This window comes from Notamacropus eugenii, chromosome 6 (assembly GCF_028372415.1).
Source record: "Notamacropus eugenii isolate mMacEug1 chromosome 6, mMacEug1.pri_v2, whole genome shotgun sequence".
Classification (NCBI taxonomy): domain Eukaryota; kingdom Metazoa; phylum Chordata; class Mammalia; order Diprotodontia; family Macropodidae; genus Notamacropus; species Notamacropus eugenii.
The window spans coordinates 300,068,449-300,093,051 of NC_092877.1; the positions used below are offsets into that span (position 1 = coordinate 300,068,449).

Below are 24,603 nucleotides of genomic sequence, written 5' to 3' on the forward strand. Positions count from 1 at the left end.
TGGAATACTTTTCCTCCATGGCATCTATCTGTTAAAGCTCAGATCTTATGCTCCTGCCTCCATGCAGCATTCCCTGATACTCCTGCTAGGATAGATCCATTCTTCCTCTGAATTTTTATGCTACTTTGTACCACTCTCTTGACAACTTCTACAATAATGCTTTGTTCTGTAGTTGTTCATGTACACATCTTATGTCCTCTACTAACTTATGAATTTCTTGAAGGTATAGACAGTACCAATTATATTTTCATAACTCTCAGAAAATTGCCTTGCACATTGTAGATATACATCATGGACTTGTTGAATGAATGAATAAATGAATTTAGGACAGATGTCATAGGCTACCAAGGAATAATTCTTGCTAAGTTTGATGGAATTCAAAAAGCATTTATTAAGTACCTACTATGTGCAGCAAATGGTGTTAGTAAAAAGAAAAACAAAATGTTCCCTGCTCTCAAAGGGCTTACAATCTGTGGTAGGTTGAATATTGTTAATTTTTAATATCTCTTCAATTAATATTTGCTGTGTAGATCCAAAATATCCAATCCAATAAACATTTATTTAGCATTTATTATGTGTCAGGCATTGTGCTAAGCACCAGGGATAAAATTACTAAAAGAAAGGCAGCTCCTGCCCTCAAAAAGCTTATAGTCTAAAGAGGGGAGACAACACAACAAAAGGCACTTGGGAAAGGGGAGGGCTCCCTAGCACCAGGGTCATTTTGTGCCATGGAATTGAAACCAAGTAGGCTAGCAGATGTGAAGGGGAACGTGGAAATGAATTTTTTATTTCTTGAAGTGTTTAACCTCTGAGTTACTTATGATAGCTGGAAGAGGCTGTTGTAACAGCAAAGACCCGAACGTACACAGGAGGGCCTGTTGTATAGGCCCTTTGATTTGCTTTTCTAAAAGGAAAGCAACTTTTGAGGGGTCAACAATCACTTTAATGACGCACATGTATCATTGACTTAGTTCAGGGGAAAAAGTCAGCACCCAGAACTTCAGGGAAAATACAGAGAAATAAAGACCAATAGACAGGGCTTCCAACTCTCTGACCATAAACAATACATACATCACAGATCAACAGACAGATCCAACTGTCTGACCATTACATATGTACATAGTTACCAGAGAGAGAGGCACCAACATTTGGCTTTTCAAAGCCAGGAGAGGGGGGCCTCTTTAGTGGCTGCCCAGAGTCTTGTCTGGCCAGTCAAACACTTCCAGTGGGTAAGCCCCAAAGTAAAACCCCACCTCAGAGTCTTTATACACTTTTCAGAGCCAGAGGGCATCACAATCCCTGGGAACCAGTGACTCATTAACAAAAAGTGTGGGCCTTTACAAATCTTCCCTAATCAAACTCCCCTTAATGGGTAGGCCCATTAATGGGTGGGGAAGATCTTCTCTAATCGCATTAAAATAATAATGCAAATACATACATTGTTTCTAAGTAAAGACTCTAGATTAATTCAATCAAAGACAAGATTCAGTCAGAGGTACTTGGTTATACTAAAACAAAAACAGCAAAAGATCCTGCTTTGCTTGCCATTCCACATATTCATTTTTTTTTTTTAATAAGGATGTGCATTATTCTGTATGGTAGTACTTCTGTTTATGTGTGCCAGGTACTTGGAGAAATCAAGACCAGCACTCAGACCGATATCCATAAATAGGTAGCATCAGTTAATAAATTTGCTTATGAAACGTTTTTATTTTTCTATTGTCAGCAGTAATTTATTGATTGAACTGAAGTATTTTAAAATTTATTATCATTATTATTTGTTTACTATTAATAAAACATATACTTGAAAATCATAAATAGGTGTGAATCAATTAAATTCAATTTAATTCAAGTCTGGAAGGCTTTTCAGCTTTCAACAATTCTTTATTCATATGTAAATATACTTGGGAGGATAACACACAGCTTTTTGTCAATTTATGTTTTAGGAGAAATTTAATAGCTAGTTGAGAGTAAGGGGTGATAGGATATAGAATAGGTAGCTGGAGATTGAAGGTGGTGAAAAATCTCAAATGGGGAAGGGAGCCAGGGACAAAGACAAGATGGACATTTCTGTTTTTGCAGGGCCTTGCTCTTGGATTGAGTTGCAGCTGTCTTGTCTTCCTTAACACTTTATCATAATGTCATGGAAGTCTTCTGTTTAAAGTCTTTTACAATAGGATTATTAAGAAGACACTAATTAAGTTACAATGACTAGAGGGATATTAGATACATTGTGAGATGAAGTTCAAATCTTGGCTTTTCTACTTATGTCTGGGAGGCATCTCAACTCAACTCAACTCAACACATCCAAAACAGAAGTCATCCTCTTATCCCCAAAACTCACTCTATTGGAGGCACCATTCCATTCTCCTAGGTGTGTAATTGTAATCATTTTCCGTTATCCTATATGTCCAATGAGTCGCCACATCTTACTGTTTCTATTTCCTCAATATTTCTTCCAGGTAGTTAGATGGTACAGTGGATAAAATGTCAGGTCTGGAGTCAGAAAGATTCATCTTCCTGAGTTCAAATCTAGCCTCAGACACTTATTAGCCATGTGACCCTGGGCAAATCACTTAACTGTTTCCCTCAGTTACTTCATCTGTAAAATGAGTTGAAGGAAACAGTAAGCCACTCTAGCATCCTTTACCACAAACCCAAATGGTCTCACGAAAAGTCAGCCATGACTTCATAACAACCAGCACATATTAAGCACTTGCTAAATTCTAGGCATACAAATGCAAGCAAAAAGAGAAAGCTCCTGTCCTCAAAGAGCTTACATTCTAAAGGGGGAAGACAGCTTATGGGATGGAGCTTAAAAAGGGATAAGGAAAAGGCAAGATATTGAAGAAAGGAAGAACTTAGGGGAAGAGCTGAATACAATTCTTTACTTGTGGTGGGTCAAGGGCAGAGTATGGTAGGACTATCACTTGTTTTGGATATCATTCATCTATTAACGCAGGCTGAGATTGTATCAGGTTTTTTTTTGGTCATTATGTCACACTGCTGATTCATTGACTTTGTAGCCCACTAAAACATATATATATATATATATATATATATATATATATATATATATATATGCATATATATATAATATATATATAATTTATTTGAACTATTATCTAGCTAGTTCTCCCCCACCCTTACTGTTCTGCTACTTACTACCAGTGTGACTTTGGATATCTTGCTTTCTGGGACTCAGTTGCCTTGTTTATAAATTAAGAAGGTTAGTCCAGATGACCTTTAAATCTGTAAGCTGCTTAAAAGGACAGAGATGAAAGTCATGATGCTATCAGGGTCCCAAAAGATCTGGACAACCTATAAAGATGCTCCAAGTTTAAAGAGATAACATTTAGGATGATAAGATCACAGATCCAGAGAACATAGAGCTCAACTCCCTTGTTTTACAGATGAGGAAACTAAAGCTCAAGGAAGTTTGTTCTTGTTCATAAAGAATGTCAGCAGACAAACAAAATCAGTGGTGAGATAAGCATAGACTCCTGTTGTTGTTTAATCACTTTTTTCAGTCATATCTGACTCTTCATGACACCATTTGGGGTTTTTCTTGGCAAAGATACTGGAGTGGTTTTACCATTTCCTTCTGCTCATTTTACAGGTGAGGAAACTGAGGCAAACAGGGTTAAATGACTTGCCCAGGGTCAAGTGCTCTCTCCACCATGCCATAGCTCCCCTCTGAAGTGGAGCTGCATTTCTTTTTTCATATCATCCTTCGAGTAGACTCAATAGAAAGTTGTTATTTTCTTAATGACTTAACAAATACAAGGATAAGCAATTAATATGGTATCTCTAAACTTTCAGGTTTCCTTTACTTTGGTATCAACAGTTCACATTTATCATATGATCATATCATATCATAGATTTAGAAGTGGAAAAGAACTTAAAAGTCATCTAATTCAACACCCTAATTTTACAGTTGAGGAAACTGAGATCCAAAGTAGATAAATTATTTGCCTAAAATCACACAGATTGGGCTTTGATGTTTACAAAGTGTTTTCCTTGCATCTAGTTATGGAATGTGTCCTCTCCTTCCTCAAATTGTATTGTACTCATTTATCTGTATAATTGTTGTATTTCACCAGTAGAATGTAAATTTCATGAAGATATTATTTTTTGTTTTATCTTTGTAGTGCCAGCTCAATGCTTTGTACATTGAAGGTGCTTAATAAATGCTTGTTGACTTGACTTGAATGAAGGTCAGATTAAATTAAGTCAAAAATACTTACCATGATGCCAGTGAATGTGTCAATGGTGGGATAAGTATAAACTCTCACACAGATTAAAATAATTAACTGCACAACTATAGGATGGGAGAGATATGTATGGTCAACATTGCATGTACCAAACAGCGGGAAAGAAAAAAGAAAAACAGCCCCTGCCCTTGAGGAGATTATATTCCAGATGAGGGAAAGATTGCTGGAATGGAGTCTAGAAAGATAAATGCAGGTTTAAGTCTATTTGAGCATCAGTTTCATTATCTGTAATAATAAATACTATATTGAAAAAACATTATGAAGATTGAATAAGCTAGTGTATTTAAAATACTCACAAACTTCATAAGCACTATATTAATTTTTAGTTATATTTAAGATTTATGGACCTTAATGATTTGGATGCATTATGAACTTTCTCTTTTAACCTACATGTATAATGGGTCATCACAAGAATGGGCTGGTCAAAGATATGGGCTGCTACAATCTTGTACTTTGATATTTTTTATTTTCGTGAAATATTCCACAAATGCTAGCTACTACTGCTGCTACAACTATTATTATTATCAAATCACACACACACACATGTATATATATACCAGAAAGTAAAAATAAGGCAAACCACCATTGTTTCGTATGCTTTGGTTAGACCAGCTGGCAGTCCTAGATGTAGACTGATTTGAGTTAAAAGAATCTTGATAGCACCATGCACATAGTAGGTCTTCAACAAATGTCTGTTTTTTTTGTTGATAGTATGATGGATTTTTGAAACAAAATAATATTTTTGGAACATCAAAATTAAGGATAAGTAAACCTGAAAAAAGTTTTAGCCTTTGGGAGCCCTCCAGCAGAATGTGGAAAACAAAATTCTCCAAAATTATGTGTAGGAAGGGGGAAAGAGAGCAGGGTTATTTAGTTACCTTGGGCCATCAGGCATATGTATAATGTGTTTATTACAATTGTTTCTTGCAGAAAGAGGCACCTCAAGGTAGAGGGTTTTAGTGAAACCAAATAGTTCTGGGTGGCAGTTCAGATTATGGGCTGAACACGTTACTCTTTGTTGTCTCTAAAACTCAAAAGGTGGATCCAAGGGCTTTAGTGGTGGCTGGTAATGAATTCAGGGCAGGGTTTGACATAGCAGACTGGGCAAATCTCCATAATGCTGGACCCTAGAGCAAGTGTCTGAATGGGATAAGCCACTTTACCACTTCCCTTTTTCATCCCCTAATAGCGCAGGGCATGTAAGTCTTCCTAAAAGTCAATGGGAAAAATGCCTGTTTATTCTCTGCAATGGCTGAACCCTTCATAGATACGGAAAGGCAGTGTTAAAGAATATCATGATATCGAGGCAAAAATAAACCCAGGAGATTACAATAACATAATTGAACTTACCTTTGGTCAAGGGAGAGGTTTATGTCTGTGATGGATTGTGCAATATTTTTGTACCATGTGTGAGAAAACTTAGAAGAAGAGAAAGTGTTTGATTTCTTCTGGTTCTCATGTAACATGTCTAGTTTTGGACAGAAATAATTTTAATTTCTAAAGTCAGAGAGAATTGACACCAGTATAAATGACTGAACCTAGTTTGTATTGATCAATTTCTGAAGTCTATTAATTTTCTTTCTGCATATTTGTTGAATTCTTCTTGATGATCATTAATTTCATATTACATAAATCAAAGCCACAGAAGTACTTATGCAGGGGACCTGTGCTTGGGGACTCATACTCCTTGTTTCAAAGCCTTTTGGGGTATGCAATCCTTGGGAAAAAGCATGCAAGTCCTCAGGTATTTCATCAGCCTTTGCTGTGCTATTTTATCTCTCTGTGGTACTCTCAGAAGAAAGGGGAAGAGTATAATAGACATTTTCAAAGAGAAAATTCTTTTTTTAAATTAAAAAGTATAATTCATTACCTTGGATTTCCCCTCCCTCTACCCAAGTTTTTTATAGGACAGTCAGATAAAGCTTATATTGGAAAGTAACTTTATATAGATAACTAATAGTGAAGCTGACAATTCAATTAAATTGAATTCAAAAGCATTTATTAAACATTTAATATCTGAAAAGCCCTGCATTAGGTGCATAGTCCTTGCTGCCAAGGAACTTACCTTCTTCTCTGGGAACACAGGAGTACATAGATGAGTAAATACAAAGAAATTTGGAAGGGCAATAACCCACATGGTGGGTGGAACTTTAAACCTTGCCAGACTGAGTGAGAGGGTTTGATTTCCATCTCTGACATTGGGGTAAGGTGGGGGCAGGAGGAAAAGGAGGAGGAAGCAAGAGAAAGTAAGTCTACAAAAGTGGTTTTTAAAAGATTTGAGAACCAAAGAAAAATGACTGGCAGTGGGGAGGGAGAAGAAGAAGAGAAGGGGAAAGGTGGAAATCAGGAACCTGAGCCGTGAAAGAAGCTAGAGATTCCAAGAGCTAGGAATGAGCAGGGAGAATATTCCAAGCATGAGTGACAGGATGTACTCCCTTCAAAGGGGGGAGATATAATGTCATATACAGGGAACAACAAGTAGACCTGTTTGATTAAGATGTAGAATGCATGTGGGAGAGATATGTGAAGTAAATCTGGAAAGATGGCCTAAAACTAGATTGTGAAAGACTTTCAACACCAATCTGAGACATTTTAATTTTAACCTAGAGGCAACAGAGAGCCGCAAAGCATCTTAAGTAGGAGAGACACATCATCACATCTTTGCTTTGGGAATATCAATTAATGAGCTTTTTGGAGGAGAAAGGATTGGTAAGGGCAGAGGCTGGAAAGAGAAGTCAATTGTGAAAGTCCGTAATCATATCGCTTAGCCTGACCATGTTAAAGTTGAATGATTGGGCAAATTGCTTCTGCATGTAGATACCTCTTTCTAGAAGGGAAATATCTTTTTGGTCAAAAAAAAAAAATCTAAATTAAGGAACTCAGATTTTTCTAATAACGCTGGTATATGAGCTCACCTCATTGAGTATACAAAACCACATTGTGGGCAACTTGTATTTAGAAATAGCTTTCTTGTTCAGGCATGACTTAACATTATTTCCTCTAGATTGTAAAATAATAAAATGGAGGAAGCTGTTCTGTCTCTGCTACTAACCAAATGTACATTCTTGGACCAGGTACTTTGTTTCTCTGTACCTCAATTTCCTTATTTGTAAAAGGAAGAAGTAGGCTAGATGAGCTAGCTCCAAAGTCTCTTCAAGTTCTAATAGTTTTATTCTTTGAATCTATCAGGGTTGGTCTTGGTAACACAGTGAATTAAAGTCCAACTCCCAACACTAGACTGTCTTTTCCCTTTTATTTCTCTGGAGGATCCTTCCATTCTTTCTACTTTTAGGTACTTCGTGTTCTGCTACCCATCAAAATATTTGGGAAGGAACTAGGTGTCAATTACTTAGATCTTACATGTGACTTCGAAAGTTCTATTACTATCTCTACCTGCCACTAGCTAGCTATGTGGTCTTAGGCAGGTACGGTCATCATTCTGGGCTTCAAGTTGCCTTGCTATGTATAAAACAAGGATAACATTTTTCCTGCCTGACTCACAGGTTTGTAATAAGGATGAAAGGAAATCATAGATATGAAAGTGGCTTGTAAACTGTAAAACTATTTGTTTTAAACATGGCACAGAGGGAAGTGTGATTAATATCAATGCACTGGACCTGAGTTCAAATTCTGACTCCTCCATTTGATAGTTTTGAGAGGCTGCGCAAGTTACTTAAATTCTCTGGGCCTCAGATTCTTTATTTATAAAGTGAATTGTCTAGATGACTTATGAGGTCTCCTCCAGCTTTAGATCTGTGACCTTATGATGAACAGAGGTAAAGTATCATCATTTTACTAATTTAAGACAATGTACTCTCTTTGCAAGAGATGTCTATAATTCTATCCTTTGCCCCCCTAGAGACAAAGGGTGTTGTCTCCCTTTAAAGAAATTTCAAATGTCAACTGAGTTGGGGGGGAGATAACTTTTTGGGATAGGGACACTTTCACTGAGGCCCCCTCAATTGTATTGTACAAGAGATGTTTAATTCTGCTTATGAGTATGGCTGGACTTGCTAGTAGGCACAGATATGAGACCACTGGAAATGAATTCTCATGTTCTCAAGTGAGAAATTTCCTGATGGGAGAATAGACAGTGCTCAGTTTTGTTGGAGATGGACTGTGGATTTGCTGAGTATTTGTGGCAAATATCTAAGCTCGTATTAGCTAGCTGGTAAGAAGCTGAGAAGTAGTTTTTCATCTTTCTTACTTTGCAGTCAAACAGAAGTTTGAAGGAAAAGACATATGATGTTGCTTCTTCCCCTCTCCATGCCTTGGTTCAGATGCCATTTAAAAACAAAATTCTAAATATGGCACCCTAACAACAAGTGAAATAAGTCAGAAAGAGAAAACACCAGGCAAGCCAGTCATTTGACATCAAGTATATTTTAAAAATTAGTTGGTTGACTAAATCTTCCATTTTGTAATAAGTTGATTTAGTATGATAGAGACATAGGCTTGATTACTCTTGCCTTCCCTTCTGGGAAAGGGTGAATCAGACAGAGAAGACATTTAAAGAGGAGGAGGGTAGGTCTGACACAAGCTGATTAATCTGAGAGGTGATGCTTTCCATTTCCAGTATTAAGGGGAAAGCAGAGAGAAATTGACTGAATAGGAAAGCTAAACCATTCTATTTTATTTGAAGCATTATGAATTCCTGAAACTTCTTGCAATCTAAGATTCACATTAAAGCAATAAAGAGCATATGAAAAACAATGACAAAATTATAGAATTTGAAAGTTGAAAGAGAGCTCAGAGGCCAACTACTCCAACATGAAAACAATCTCCAGTATAACATATACAACAAGTGGTATAGTTCCTGGGGAAGTACTTTTGACAGCTCTAGTCATGAGAAGGAAGATAATAAGCATTTATTAAGCACCTACTATATATCTACAAAAGAAAAGGAAATAGTATTAGTCTGGCATAACCTCTTCTTGATGAAGCTGTACAGGTTCTCTCTAATCACGACTTCCCTTCCTAGTTATTCACCAACCTTCTCTTTAATGATCTGTTCTAGGATTTTTCAAGAATGGGAGTCAATCACTTTGGTGGAAAGTTTGCACACTCTGTTCTATTCCCTTTTCCTTTAAAAAAAATGGGAACTGGCACTTCTCTTGTCTTAAAATACGTCTCCCATTTCCCATGTTTCAAATATCACTGAGAGTGGCTCAACAATCACATCTGCTAGTTCTTTGACTATTCAAAGATGCATGCAGTTCATCTGGACCAGGTGTCTTTCATCAGGAGCAGCTAAATGCTCTCTTACCACCTCCTTTCTTATTTTGGTAATCAAGATAACCCTCATTCTGTCAGTCATTTTTGTTCCAGTAATCATTCTTCTTGGCAGAGAAAATAGAAAAACAGAAAACAGAAGCAAAATAAAAATTGAACAGTTTTGTTCCTGCTGTCTCTCTGTCTCTTTTTCTCTCCTCCTTCCTTCTTTCCTCTCTTCTCCCTCCCTCTCTCTTGTCTTTCTCTCTCATCCTTGTCCATCCCTTCTTCACCACTCATATAGCCATCATGTTGGTTCAGGTCTCCATCACTTCTCACTTAGTCCATTGTAATAGCCTCCTAACTGTTCTTCTCTCTCCATTTTCTCCCCTCTCAAGCATAGTCCTGATCATGTCGTTTGCCAGCTCAAAAGCTCCAATAATTCTCTATTGTCTCTGAGAACGCAAACCTGCAAGGTCCCAGCTCTGGCATTTAAAAAACACCTTGCAATCTGGCTCCAGCTCACCTTTCCAGACTCTTGTACATTACTCTCCTTCATGCACTCTTTGTTCTATCCAACTATCCTATTTGCTGTGTACACCGCATGGCACCTCTCATCTTCATGTTTCAGCACAGGTTGTTTCTCATGCTTGGAATGTATCCTCCACCTCCATCTCTTAGAATCTCTAGTTTCCTTTAAGACTCAGTTAAAGTGTCACTTCCTGCACTCTGTTCCTCCCCTAGTTGTGAGTGCTATCTTTCCCCCAAATTAATTTTTATTTATTTTATATTCACTTGACTTCATACAAGGTATTTTCCCTGACAGAATTTAAGTTCCTTGAGGTCAGGGACTGTCATTCTTGTTCTTTATACCCCTAGAGGTTAGCAGTGTGCTTTGTGTATATTGTGCTCGATAAGTACTTGTTGGATAAATGAAAGAATAAATGAATTAAATTTGGGTTGACAGGGATGAAAGGGGATAGTATAAACATAGACATGTAGCTGGGATGCTCATATTATGTTTGGGTTATGGTACATAGAGATTTTTGGATAAAGTGGGGAGCACATGCAAGGAAGTAGGGGAAGAGCAGACTGGGAAAGCCAGACCATGGAAACCCTTGAATGTCAGATCAGAAGTTTGGAATTTATCCCAAAGGAAATGAGTGGACATTGAAATTTTAACTCTACCCAATCATCTCACTTAGGCATTATCTCACCATGCCCAAAGAAACACAAATAACACCACTCTCAAATATTTATCTTAACAGGCTAGGGTAACTTCTGGAAAAGTCTGGATTTTGCTGGTTTCTCAATAGTATAAGGTAGATAAGAGAAAGTAATTTTTTCAACCCCTCCCTTTTTATGTAAGTATTCAAAAAAGTCTGTTATGACAAAAAAAACCACTTTTCATTTTATTTTTTCTGAAATTCAAGTCAAACCCACAAAGCTATTTGATGTTTATAAAAACCTGTGATGAGCAAGGATTCTTTATCAGATTCTATAGAGCCATGGATTGCTTTGCAAGACTCATCTATAATAATTAAACCTGTTCTGTTCTGGCCTCCCAAGGTAACTGCGGCTCCCCTTTAGGAGGGTTTCTTCCAATTATTTGTAGCACCATTTGAACCAATCCTGGATCAGCTAACATATTCAAATTGTTTCATGTATTTATAGACCCTTAAAACAACCATTTCGGCCTCACTTTCAGAAGGCTTAGAATAGATCCTTTAAAAAAAAGCCAACCCTGATGCATTCTTCTGATTTTTAGAATGTTTTTTACATAATGACAACTGAATGTTTAATTTAACAAATAAACAAACAACAATAACCTAGTAGGAAATTAAGACCTTGGTCATTGATAACGTGCCAGTCAGCTCAGGAGTTTTACTGACTTACTTTCTCTTTCAATATATTAAAAAATTTATTTTTATTGATACTTTTCAATTTTACATCACTTTGATTTCTTAATATATCCCTCTCTTCCTCTCTACCAAGATATTCATCTCCTGGAACAAGACATAAAGAGGAAAAAAACCATTCAAACAAAATTAATCACATTCATTAAGTCTTATACACAACATTTTACTCCTTGCCCCCAAGTTTTGCAAAGAAGGGAGGAAGGTGTAGTCATAGCTCTTTTGGAGGTCAGACTTGGCCATTAATAATATTAATAATAATAATTAGCACTTATATAATGCTTTAATTTTTGCAAGGCATTTTATGTATATTATCTCATTTACTCTTCACAACAAACTTATGAGGTAGATGCTACTATTATCTGTATTTTAATAACAAGGAAACTAAGGCTGTGCAGTGTAAGGCAGCTAATAAATATATGAGACAGGATTTGAACTCGTGTCTTCATGACTCCAAGTCCAGCACTGTAGCCATTATGTTACCTAACTCCCCCATTATAATTATACAATGTTCAGTTTCAGTTTGTTATTCTTTTCATTTACTTTGATCCAGTTATTGTGTATAATTTTCCTGGTTCTTCTTACATAACTTTGCATCAGCTCAAAAAAGGACTCCCATTTCTCCTTGTATTAAGATTTCATTACATTCATGTACTACAATTTATTTATATCTCTCAAATGAATGGGCTCTGTGGTTATGTTGATGAGATATAAATATAGCTTCAAGAGCACGAATATCCAAGGTCTTCCCAGAACTTGGTCTTCTAGGATGATCTAAAAAGTTTCCATGATGGGGATGGTCATGAAACCCCTGAAAAGACTGAGGACCTCCTCATCAAGATCTCTATGAAGAATAGAGCCAATATCCTTTGAACTAGAGATTTCATTACTGGGCTTATACCTTAAGGAAGTAATTGATTAGAAGAAAGCAGTCATATCCTCCAAAATATTTATAGCAGCACTTTTTGTGATAGCTAAGTGTTGGATGATCATCAACTGGGGAATGGCTAAACAAATTGTGGTACGTGAAGGAAATGGAGTATTATTTGTGCTGTAAGAAATGATATATTGTGATAAATACAAAGAAGTATGGAAAGATCTATATGAAATGAGTGAAGTAAGCAGAATCAAGAAAACAATATACACAGTGACTATAATAATGTAAAAGGAAAGAATAGTTACACACCAAAAAATCAAAAGTAAATGTAACAAAATTAACAAAATGTGACTCAAAATGAAAAGAAATGAGAAGATACTCCAAACCCATCCCTTTGTGGAGGTGGGAGATTCACTGGTGCTACACGTTGCATATGTTTTTGGACTTTTTCAATATGCTGATCAGTTGTACTGATTTTATCCTTTCTAAAAAATATACTATTTATCATGTGAAATGGCTCTCTGGATAGGGGAAAGATACTTGTGGTAACCATGGTGATATATGAAACAGAAAGTATCAGTAAAAACTTATTTAAAAAAAATAGGGCCAGTAGCTCTCTATGTTGCCTAGTTGAAAGGGAAAGATAGGGATAACATGATCTTTTAGTGTCCTTTTTTTAGACCCTTTGTTTCAGTGGCAAAGTAGCATACTAGAGAGAGTCCTAGAGACTTTTAAAAAAGCATTTATTTTTACTATGTTGTTGTTGAGTCATTTTTTTAGTCGTGTCCAACTCTTCGTGACTCCATTTAGGCTTTTTTTTTGGGCAAATACTGGAGTAGTTTGCATTTCCTTCTCCAGCTCATTTTACAGATGAGGTAAGTGAAGCAGTTAAAGAATTTGTGCAGAGGAAGTATCTGAGGCTGGATTTGAACTCAGAAATATGAGTCTTCCTGACTATCCATTGTGCCACCTAACTGCACTCTCCCCACCAACCTTTAAAAATAGTTCTACTATTTAATCTAAAAAAAACTCCACAAAAGTACAGGTGCTAGGAAGGGTAGTTTTTGTTTGAAATTAGTTAGTCTAGGGCTTAGCCCACAAAGACTTAATGAAAGTTATTGACTAATTCCATCCACCTCCACTAAGGATGTGACAACATAACAAGAGGAGAGAATATTTCAAAAACAACTTTAGACCCTCCTACCCAAGTCACCCTAGTAAAGACTTTTCCCCTCCCAGCTGAAATCTTCACACTCCCAACCTTAACCCTAGTGCCTGCCAGTGGATAAAGGTATTTTCTTAAGGATAAAAATCTATAAAGTTCTATAGCCCATGTGCAATGTTTTACAATGAAGTGCCTTACATATTTTTGCTTCCTACTATACTGTATCAGTAAGGTCACCATAGGACACTTATAGAATCTTTATGCATCTTAGGAAGAGAGAGACAGGGAAGTAGCAAAAAAGGAAAATATTCTGGGGTTAGTGATTGTATCTCTTTAGGGAGAGGAAATTCTGCTACAGAACAGAGTAGTTTTGGTTTATACTTCCAGCCCTCAGAATCAGGAAGATCTGAGTTCAAGATCTACCTCTAGCTATGTGACTCTGGGCAAATCAATTGATCCCTCAATTCCTGGCAAGTCCAATACCATAAGTTCAAGAGCAGATCGGTTCTGACCTGCCTTGGTAGAGGATGTTTCTTCACTAGCATTTTTATATTTTTTATATACCAATGGATAATAATAAGTAGCATTTATGTGGCACTTTAAAGCATTTACAGATGTGACCTTGTTTGATCTTCACATTAACCCTGTGAGATAGATGATATTATTATCCCCATCTGATAGATTAGGAAACTGAGGCTAAGAGGGGTTAAGTGACTTTTCCAGGGTTACACAGCCAACAAGTGTTTCAGTCAGGGTTTGAATCCATATCCAGCATGCTATCTATCCCCTACATCACCCAGTTGACATGCTGGGTCCAGATGAAAATAAAAAACCAAACAAACAAACTAGTTAATCCTGAGGTGACAAGTGTGGTATCTCTTTCAGGGATGCTAGTTTCAGGAATACTGACAGTGCAAAAAAAAAAAAATTAAAGCAAGCAATCTATTTTTTGGTCTTTTTTTGAAAATGAATATTTGATTTACTTAAGGATGACCAAAGAATAAAATACCAAATGTCTTAAAATATAGTTTAATTCTTTCATGTCTAGCTGTCAGGTTTCCAGTTGAAGAATTATTGTATTGGTGTACACTTTAAAAGTCAGGTCAAAACAATTAGTAACCAGCTCTCTCAATCTCCTCCACCCCCATTAGCAGTTTTCAACTTCAGTTAAGCATAACAGGCTTCCCAAACAGGGTGGAAGCCTTAGCATTCAGGACCATATTGATCAAACATAACATAACGCAGGGCAGATCCTGGCTTTAGAGTCGAAGCATTCCACTCTAAAGCAGAAAGTGACTCTTCAAGTCTGTTAGCATGTTCACCTTATAAACCATTCCCACCATCAACTAAGTATTCTAGATTTAAGCCAACAACAAAAAAAAGAGTCATCCTTATTGAAGGTCTATTTATTTTGTGGGGAATAAATTTTAGTGCAAAAGCTCAGATTTTAAGTTTGCTCATCCTCTTCTAAATAAATGCTATCTTTTCCTTCCCAGATAAGATTTTGGTCAAACAGCCACCTTGGCTGTTGGTGGATAATCACGAAGTGGCAACCCTTTCCTGTAACTACATCTGTGATAAAACTCCAACGGAATTTCGAGCTTCACTCCAAAAGGGAACGAACAGTGCCCTTGAAGTCTGTTTTGTGTATGTAAATGGAACCCATAAGCCCTTGCTTTCCTCAATGGAGGACTTCAACTGCTCCGTGAATTTTGATAATAAAACAGTGAAGTTTCTACTCCAGAATATGAGTATCAACCAAACGGATATTTACTTCTGTAAAATTGAATTCATGTATCCTCCTCCATATCTCTCCAATGAAAAAAGTAATGGAACCATCATTTTTGTGAAAGGTATAACATAGCTCTAAAAGGGTAATTCAGTATTCTTATGTCAGCCTAGGTTTCTTCAAAGGAAGAACATTGGCCTCTTTTTGATGGAGGAACTGGATGAAAGGAAGAATGAACTCTATTTGTGTTTACTCCACTGACTTGGGCCCTTAATCCTCCTGTACCAGCCTCTTCCTTGGCAAAAATACCTTCTACTGAGATGTGGAAAAAAAAACATTCTGGTCTATGAGTCAGGAGGTCTATATTCTAGCTATTAATATCTAGTTGTGTGATTTCTGCAAGTAGTGTATTTAAGGCTTCAATTTCCTTGGTTATGAAAAAAAGTATTAGACTAGATGGTCTCTAAGACCTCTCTTATAAATTTCAATGACATTTTGAATGGTACAGAGCCTAACTGGAATGTCTACTCAAAAAAGAGTGGTATAATGTGATGGGAAGAGCACCGCATTAAAATTTCACTGTTGACTGATAATTAGCCATGTGGTATTGGATAAGATACTTAATCACTCTGCATCTCAGTTGCTCCATCTGTAAAATGAAGTCAATGAATTGGATGATTGCTAGAATTGGGTTCTTGTGTGGAATAAAATAAATCAGTTTCTGAGACTTTAGATTCCAAAAGAATACTGGACTTGGAATCAGGAGACAGCTTCATATGCTAGGTCTGACATTTCTTAACTGTGTGATCATTGGGTAAATCATTTAATTCTACTGAGCCTCAGTTTTCCCATTTGTAAAATGGGTATAACAATAATACTTCCACTATCTACTACTCAAGGTTGTGTAGAATTAGGATTATGAACCTTTTAATGCTGTATAAATGTGGCCTACAATTATTTGCTATGCATTTTAAAGATGTAGACCTCTTCTTTTCAAAATTTTAATTAAGAAAAATGAATGTCATATTTTGCTATTTCTCAGTATTGTACCTGTAGGCATGATGTGAATTTTAGCTTTATTTCTCTCCTCTACCAATGAAGAGATGTTGCTAGAAACAGATAGTAAGCTGGACAAGAGGACTTTATTGGCTTATTCTGGTAGAGTAATTTTGCTGATCAAAACCAAATAGGAAATGCAATCAAATAACAGTCAAGTATTTCATTTGTTGAGTCCTGTTGCAGTTTTAAACATCACTTTCTTATTACTGCCTAATTATACATAAGAAATGTTACAATTAAATTGAGCCTAAGGTAAAAAATAATTGTTTGGTTTTTACATGTGAAATCATGCCCTAATACCATTAATTGGTTCTGAGAAAGCGTGGGATTAGATGACACAACATTACATGGGGTAGGTAGTGTCACAGGAAGCCATATCTTGGCCCATTGATCAAATGGCATTTCAGCAGGAGTTTTATGATGTTATTCTGGAATTTGATTATAATGTATTGTAACATGATAGTAAAATAATATGGGTATGGGCACTATTATGAATAGTATGCCTCTACCACTAATATAGAAACTCTTAATATTTGCCTCAAAACTAGTGATACAATTAAAATACAAAATTAAAAATAAAAGATGAAAAAGACCAAACAGAAGCTTAAAATTTAAAAAACTCATTCCATCTGGATAAGACACGTTGTGTTCACCTTTTCTTATTGCTAAATTAAACATTTTTACAGCCTTTCAAGTCCAGTTCCATCAGTTTAAAGAGAGGAACCTAGTTCCTCTCTTAGTTAAAGGTAAAATGACTTGTCCAAGGCTATATGGTGATGTGAATAAGTGGCAGAGCAGGGGATTGCATTTTTGTTTCCATGGAGATATTTCAGAATTGGAGAAGGAAATGGCAAAGCACCAGTGTCTTTCCCAAGAAAACCCCTGGACAGCATGGCCCATGATGCCACAAAGAGTTGAATGTGACTGAATAACTACAACTACGGCGTTTCAGCAGAAAATTTTTAGGCAAGGTCACCTGTCAAGGCTTAGCTCAAAATTTCAGTACTGCAATGCTATGGCTCTGAGATCTACCAAAATTGCATTCATTCTTTCAGATTGCCTGCGATTCTCTCCATAGAATCAAAGAATGTTCAGGTTGAAAGGGACCTTTAACATTATGTAGTCTCTTCCCCAATTTTTTCAGGTGAGGAAACTGAGGTCCCAGAACATCACTTTGCTTAACTATGGTAGAGGCAGCACTTTCCATTATATAGTGTCCTGATAAGCAAATCCTGAAAATATTAATGCTGCTCAGGATAGAGTTTATGGAGAAGAAAGGTTCCAAATTACATTGAGGTGTGTGGGGTTCTGGCAGACTCTGAGATAATTTAACTTATAGAGAGCTCTTGCCTGAGGTCACACAACCAATTCCCTTAGATTTTCATCCTGAGTTCCAGCAATGACTAATACCTGATACCAAAGAGGACGCTCACACGCTCTGTAACAGTTGTCTGGGAGCTTCTAGGTGCTGCTGTTTTTCTCTATCCTTCCTGCTGTGATGTTGTGAAAGCAGAGAATGAATTCAAATGCCACTCCTTAACGATTCTGACCCACTGTTTTCTCTCTCTTTCAGAGAAGGAGGTCTTTCCGACTCCTGGAACTTCTGAGTCCCCCAAACCCTTTTGGGCGGTTGTTGCGGCTCTGTGTGTCCTTGCTTTCTATAGTTTGTTAATGACAGTGACTTTTTTTAACTGCTGGGTAAGAAATTAAGCCCTTGTCTCCAGTAATGTCAATGATATGGCCCAATGGCTGTTTTTGCCCTAGGTCCTTATTATATTCCCATTTGGGCATCTGTCTTCGTAGGTGACCCTCACAATATTTGAATGTTGCACATTCTTCAGGTAGGCTTGAGAGAAGTAAGCTCTTCCTGATGAGAAGCAATACCTTGGTTGGATTTTCCTATACCTTTGGATACTAATATAGATGACCAGAGAGTAAGGAGAGATACAGAACATCCTGAGAATGTCCTTCCGACAGTCATTCAAAGATTAACCAGTTTCTGGGCTAGGAACCGTGTGAATTGTGGTGCAGACTACTGCTTTGCATTCACATCTAGCAGAGAAGTGAGACGAGTTTTATCTGAGTCATATTTTTTTCTACCTCTGATGAGGTTTAATTGTTAGAGGCCAAGCTTTGAGCTATCATTATGAAACTAGTGTGGCAGCTGCACTCCTGACAGACCCTCCTCACCACTGGATCAGATTTTACTAACCCTAGCAAACTTTCAGGCAATGCAACAGAACTGGAGTGTCTTACTTTCTAACCCCCCACCCCACCTCCTCCTTCTTCTTCAGCTTTGTCTTTTTGGTCTGGAGTCAGATCAATTTAGAACTTTGTGGAGATGAGTTAATAGCAAGATGGAACCACTTCAATAATGGTCTTTCTTTTCCAAAACTACAGTACTTCCATTCCCTTGTGTAGTTTTTTAGAATCCTCTGGTACTTATTCACTCTTTCTCTCACCTCCACTCCTCCCCTACACTAACCTGTAAGTTCTGATCTCTCTCTAAATTGGGGATATACCTTCTACTCTTGTACTTCAGCTACTCAAACCTAGCACAATGCTGAGCATACAGAAGGTGCTCAATAAATATTTTTGAAATAACTTATTTAGTGCCTTCACTTCCATCTCCAAATTGCCTTTAGTAGAAGAGTTAAATATACCTACACATGTTCCAGGTTAAATACAGACTATAATAGCCTATGAACTTCCCAGAAAAAAACAAACGCAAAACCAAAAATGTAGCCCTGGGCTTTACCACCACCATGTGTTGGATCAATTATTTTAAGAAAGAAAAGGCTTCCTTTGGAAGATATTTTTTAGCATATAGAATCATTGACACAGAGATGGGAAGAGGTTGGGTATTAAAGGCATTTAGCCTGCCTCTTTTTATAAATAAAAAGAAATATCACTGAGAGTGAGAGAAATGAATGACCTTACCAAAGTCACACAACAACTAAGTGACAGAGGGAGGAATCTGAGCCCAGGTCCTTGTGACTCCAAATCTAGTACTCTTTCTACAATGCCACTTCTTTGACTTTTCAGATTAGAGTTTCTTTTATGTATTTCCCCACCACTCCAGTGATGTGATGGTAATTGTTGGAATGCTAACCTGAATCTGTAGCACAGCCCCAAAGAAGATGATATTTTGGGAAATGCTTCCAGGAGTTTTGACTGATCTAAAGCTGAAACTACTTCCTGGTTATCAGGTGCATTGAGAGGTTACCTGAATTCTTTGAGACTAGTGATCAGGTTGTTATAAATATGCATGTTTACAGTACCACACCAACTTGCTGAATTAGTACACCAATTAATAGGATGGTACAGTAATTTGCTAAAGGAACCAGTAGAAGGTAAGCTACTCAAGGGTAGGGACTATTTCATTTTTTATTTTTGTATATATCCAACACTTAGCATACTGTCTAGTACACAGGAGGGAATAGGAACTAGATTTGTGATCTCATTGATCTAGGAAACTCACAGGTGAGGAACCCCCTGGCCCAACACACACCATCATTTCCTTTTCAACTTTTAGTCTTAGCATGTTTCCTAGAGCACTGAAAAGTTAAGTGACTTGTCTAGGGTCATCTGTGTCCAACATGGGACTTGAACCTATATCCTCTTGGCTGACTCACTAGCTACAATTCCACATTGCTTCTCCATATATAGTAGGCATTTAATAAATGCTTGTTGGATTCTGTGAAATGTTCAAAGATATTCGTGCAATAGCAATGAGTTGTTACATAGATAGCACCCTGAGGTTTACAAAGCTCTTACTTTTAACTAGAGAATACAGAGGATCTGGCTCTGTAATTCTCATGTTAATGTCACGGGAGGAATCTAGTTGATTCTATAGCTCATTCTGAGGAAAATATGCAACAAAATGGAGCGTCATCACACCAATCTCAGAGACTGGGAAGTCCAGACACTTGGTCTAGAGAAGGGGTTGCCAAAATCCTTGGAGGTGGTTCAGTCTTTTAGTGACAATATTCCCTTATTTGCATTTGATTTCTAAACCTTGACAACCACAGACAAATGTGATGGAAGAGAAAGCTCTCCTTTTCTCAAAGAATTACAATGCCACATTTAGGCTGATTATCAAGAACAAATGAAAAAAAATTAGAGCTATCCAAAAGTGCGAAAGGCTTTCAGGAAGGTATGGTATTCCCCTCATAGGATGACTTCAAGCAAAGGCTGCAGATGCCTGTTCTCGGGGACACTATGAAGGGGCATCCTTGTTCAGCTATGAGTTGAACTAATTGTTGGAGGTCTCCTCCAACTCTGAGATTCAGTCAGTGTTCTCAGACTTCAGACTCAGATTTCTTGGTGAGACCTTTCCTTGTGGTTGCTTTGGAAAAGATACTTTGTGCAGAGCAAGGAAGCCCCTACCCATAACTAAAGCTACATCATACTCTTCTTTTCAAAATAAATAAATACATTTTTTTCAATGAACAAAAGTTTATATTCTCTCCTTCTCATCACTTTCTCCCATTAAGGAAGAAAAATGGAGAAAAGACCTTTTGAAAAAAATATGCTTAGTCAAGCAAAACAAATTTTTTCATTGATCATATCCAAAAAATATTTGTCATGTACTTCTTACTGCACCTTCTTGAGGGTAACTTACTGTATGATTGCTAGTGACCTGGTCTGAAGGGGGTTTGAGATAAGGTTGCAGCTCAGTAGCACACAGTGTCCTTAATGCCAACCTGTCAGTAGTCACAGGCTCAGTGAGCTCTTGGGAACAGCTGCAGATTCATTCTTAGTTCTTGACCGGTAGTTGACATTTGAGTGAATACAGCACAGCCCTCCCCCAGGCTGTCCTAGGCCCACATCTGTTTTCGTTGCTCACCCTTCCAATCACTCAGCTGTGCAAACTCATTCCCCCAAGTACAGAAATCCATTATCATTGTGCTCTGGACATTAAAATGTACAAAGAAAATATTAATGATGTTTATGCTAGATTCCCCACATTTAGATAACAATCAGAGCTAGCGTTTAAAGTTTGCAAAGTGCTTTTCATGTGTCATCTCATTTGATCCTCAAAACAACCTTATGAGGTAGGTGTTATTATTAATCCTTATTTTACAGATGAGTAAACTGAGGCACAGAAGGTTAAATGATTGCCCAGGGTCATACAGATAGTATCTAAAGTAGGATTTGAATTCAGGTCTTCCAGATTCCAGGTCTAGCACTCTATGCTTTGTACTAACTAGCAATGGAAAGAAAACTGGATGTGGAGTCTGCTAACATGGGTTTGAGTCTAGGTTTTGATCTTTATTTTGGTGCCACTTAACCTTTTGGGAACTCAGTTCCTCATCTACAAAATTAGTATACTACATTATGTAACCTCTGAAATCCCTTCCTACTCTATGTCATAAAACAGTAGAAGCAGACTGTTATTTTCCTGGAAGTGGAGAGAGCCAGCTTAGCAAAATCTTAAAAGAAAGATGTGTGGTGGGAAAGTGGGGTGGAGACAGGGAGGGCATTCTCATTTGGGGTTGCATGGGAAATCAAACCTGTGGCTATTCCAGAATTTAGGAACCATGATGGGTCAAGTTTATCCAGGGAACTTTTAACCTGTTAGAGTAGATTCAAGATATTACAACTCATCTGGTAAGAGCTAGGCAGAATTCTTATTCATCTACTTTTACTTGCCTTGGAAAAAGTGTATTCTTTCTGAATTTATGTTCTCTTTCCCCTTGTAAATAAACCCTAGAAAAAGCAGACTTTGTTGACTGGAATATGGGGTCATATAACTATGACTCAACTATGTCCTGTATTGAGTGTCCATCGTGGGGTTTAGACAGAGCAGGTACTTAATATATGCTTACTGACAAAACAAGATACAGGGTAACTTATCATGCAAAATCCTGACTGCTCATATGCTTTTGCCTTTGCACTGATGAAAAGCATTGAATGAGCAGGTTAAGGCAGAGAGAATAAAGGGTTAGATTTTTATTAGCAAGACTATAAAATGTGAAGTCATTAAATAAATTTCAAGACTTCCTGTGTGCCTATAGGCACACATTTTATGGGCATCTATGTCTACTTTTTGAGGGTTGGGGAGCAGTACAGAAGCCTGCAAAATCTGTAAGTGCATATGCCTGTTTGTGTGTATGTTCCAAGGTCATTAATGACCCCAGGATCTGGTTATAGTTCCTCCTTCTGTGGGTAAGCACTTGAACTCTGAAAGGTGAATAGATGATCTACAAGAAGTTTTGGGGAACAGATTCAAAGGGCATCCATATTACATGTAATAGGTGCATTCAGATGCCCCCAAGCAGTGCAGTGCTCCCTTACCTTCTCCTTACTTTTCTTGGCTTTCAATTCCCTGGAAATCAATTTTGTTCTATACTTATCAGTCTGTAAATCATTCTCCTTGGTCTACAAAGCAGACAGGACGGGAGGTGGATGCAGGAGAATTTTGAGATGGAATTGGAGAGGAATTCACATTTAATGACCTTGATTTGATCCTACAGGACAGAATAAGAGGTAGACATCACAGAGAGGCAGATTCTGAGTCAATATGAGGAAAATTTTTTGAATAATTAGAGCTGTCTCAAAACGAAACGGGCTGCCAAATTTGGATGACAGTGAGCTTCCCATCCTTGGAAATCTTCAAGTTGAACTGAATGACTGAATGTAAGGGATGTTTGAGGGAGGAAGTCTTGCTTCAGGGATGGATTGGACTTGACTTCTGAGGTTTTTTTACTGCTTTGAGACGCATGATTCTCAGACATATCCCTTTTATTTTTCAAGATGTGTGCTTTTTCTCAACCTCTTTCATTTCCTAGAAACCTTATTCCACCCCAATTGTTCCAACTCTCTTGCATTTTCACCTTCACTGACTGCTTCCTTTTTATCTGTAAACATGATCAAATATCCTCCACCAAGGGTCCTTAGCTTTTATTTGCATGTTATAGACCCTTTTGATACTCTGATGAGGCTTAGGGACCCCTTCTCAGAATTACATTTTAAAATGTATACAGTGAAATACTTTGGATTACAAAGGAAACTAATTATATTGAAATGCAATTATGAAAATATTTTTAAAAACAAATTCATGTCCCCCAGGTTAAGGATCTCTGCCCCCTCCTTAAAAATATTCTTCCTATATCCCTCTTTTTATTTGGCTTATTATCTTATCTCCATCAGCAAATAACCCAAGCTGACCTTCCTAAATGATATTAAAATCTGGCCAACTAATATAGATTCTCCTCTTTAGGGTACACTTCTATGCAGTAGATTTTCTCCCCAAAACCTTAAATCTACTGCACTCTAAAGCTCATGCATTGGACAACCCTAGACCCCTGCCTAAGGGCTCTCTTCTGGACCCTCCTGGCTTAAGAGTGATTATGAATAGTAGCTGTTGCTGTTTTCCTCCCAGTCTGATGGTCTTTTTTTTCTTTGCCTCATTAAAGGGGCCATGCCCTGGCTACTTCTTAAACAAGCCTATTCACTGAATGGGTGTTACCTCACTCTGCCGGAGGACCTGAATAGACCTTGGCTTAAAGACTCCAGGTCTCCCAGTGCATCCTAGGTCATCTTCAATCATCCGGATGAATATCTGGTCACTAGATTCAGATGGCTCTGGAGGAGACGTGAGGCTGGTGACCTACACAGCCCTCCCTCACTCAAAACAGTCAAGTGCAAGTCATGTCATCATTTCTCTGATGGCATGGTCTTCTTCGGCAAGGAAGAATGAACAAAACAATGACACCTCTATGATATAAGTTATTCATCTGAGCCTTTGTGGACAAATTGTTTAGCACTGGCACTTGACCTACTTTATGCTCTGGGTTTTTAGGGTTTGAGAGAAAGTTAGGTGAAATCTTATTCACGAATCCATTAAGGCTAAAGAGGGGTTAGGCATGGATGAATTTTTAGCCTGAAACAGAAAGAGTTGGTGATAGAAGATAGAAGCTAAACAGTATCAGGCCCACTTCCTTTTACATTCCATTGATGTCTGGGATAACTATCACTTCTAAGACTTTCTGTAACTTGGTAACTTTCTAGTTTTTTTTTTTAAATTTTAATTTATGCTAGTTTTCCTATCATTTCTAACCATAAAAAAATCTCATGGAAAAGAAAAGTAGGGGAAAATTCCTCTTCATCCCAGGTTTGTTCCAAAGTGGGCCTCAGAAGGATTATGAGTTCTGACGGCAAGAAGAGAACAGATGGGCCTGTCCCTGGAGCCCTAAAATAGAAGGGACAAATGGGAAGCTGTCCTGAAACTATGAAATGTCTCAGGAGGCTATGACCTCACTTCCTAAGTTCACTGTACGGAAGTTGAGAGGTCTATTGTCCAAGGGCCAGCAGAACTAAATACAGCAGGGACTCTTGCCAAGTTAACCACAGGACAGTGAATGATT

General features: G+C 37.5%; 1 protein-coding gene across 1 annotated transcript in view; it reads left to right on the forward strand.

Moving 5' to 3' along the window:
- The window catches only part of CD28 (CD28 molecule), a 45,197-nt gene that overhangs the window by 14,680 nt on the left and 5,914 nt on the right, over window positions 1–24,603 (forward strand). The window contains exons 2-3 of the mRNA XM_072617352.1: window positions 14,940–15,296; window positions 17,805–17,929. Coding sequence (XP_072473453.1) covers window positions 14,940–15,296; window positions 17,805–17,929 — 482 coding nt within the window. The remainder of the gene's footprint in view (window positions 1–14,939; window positions 15,297–17,804; window positions 17,930–24,603) is intronic.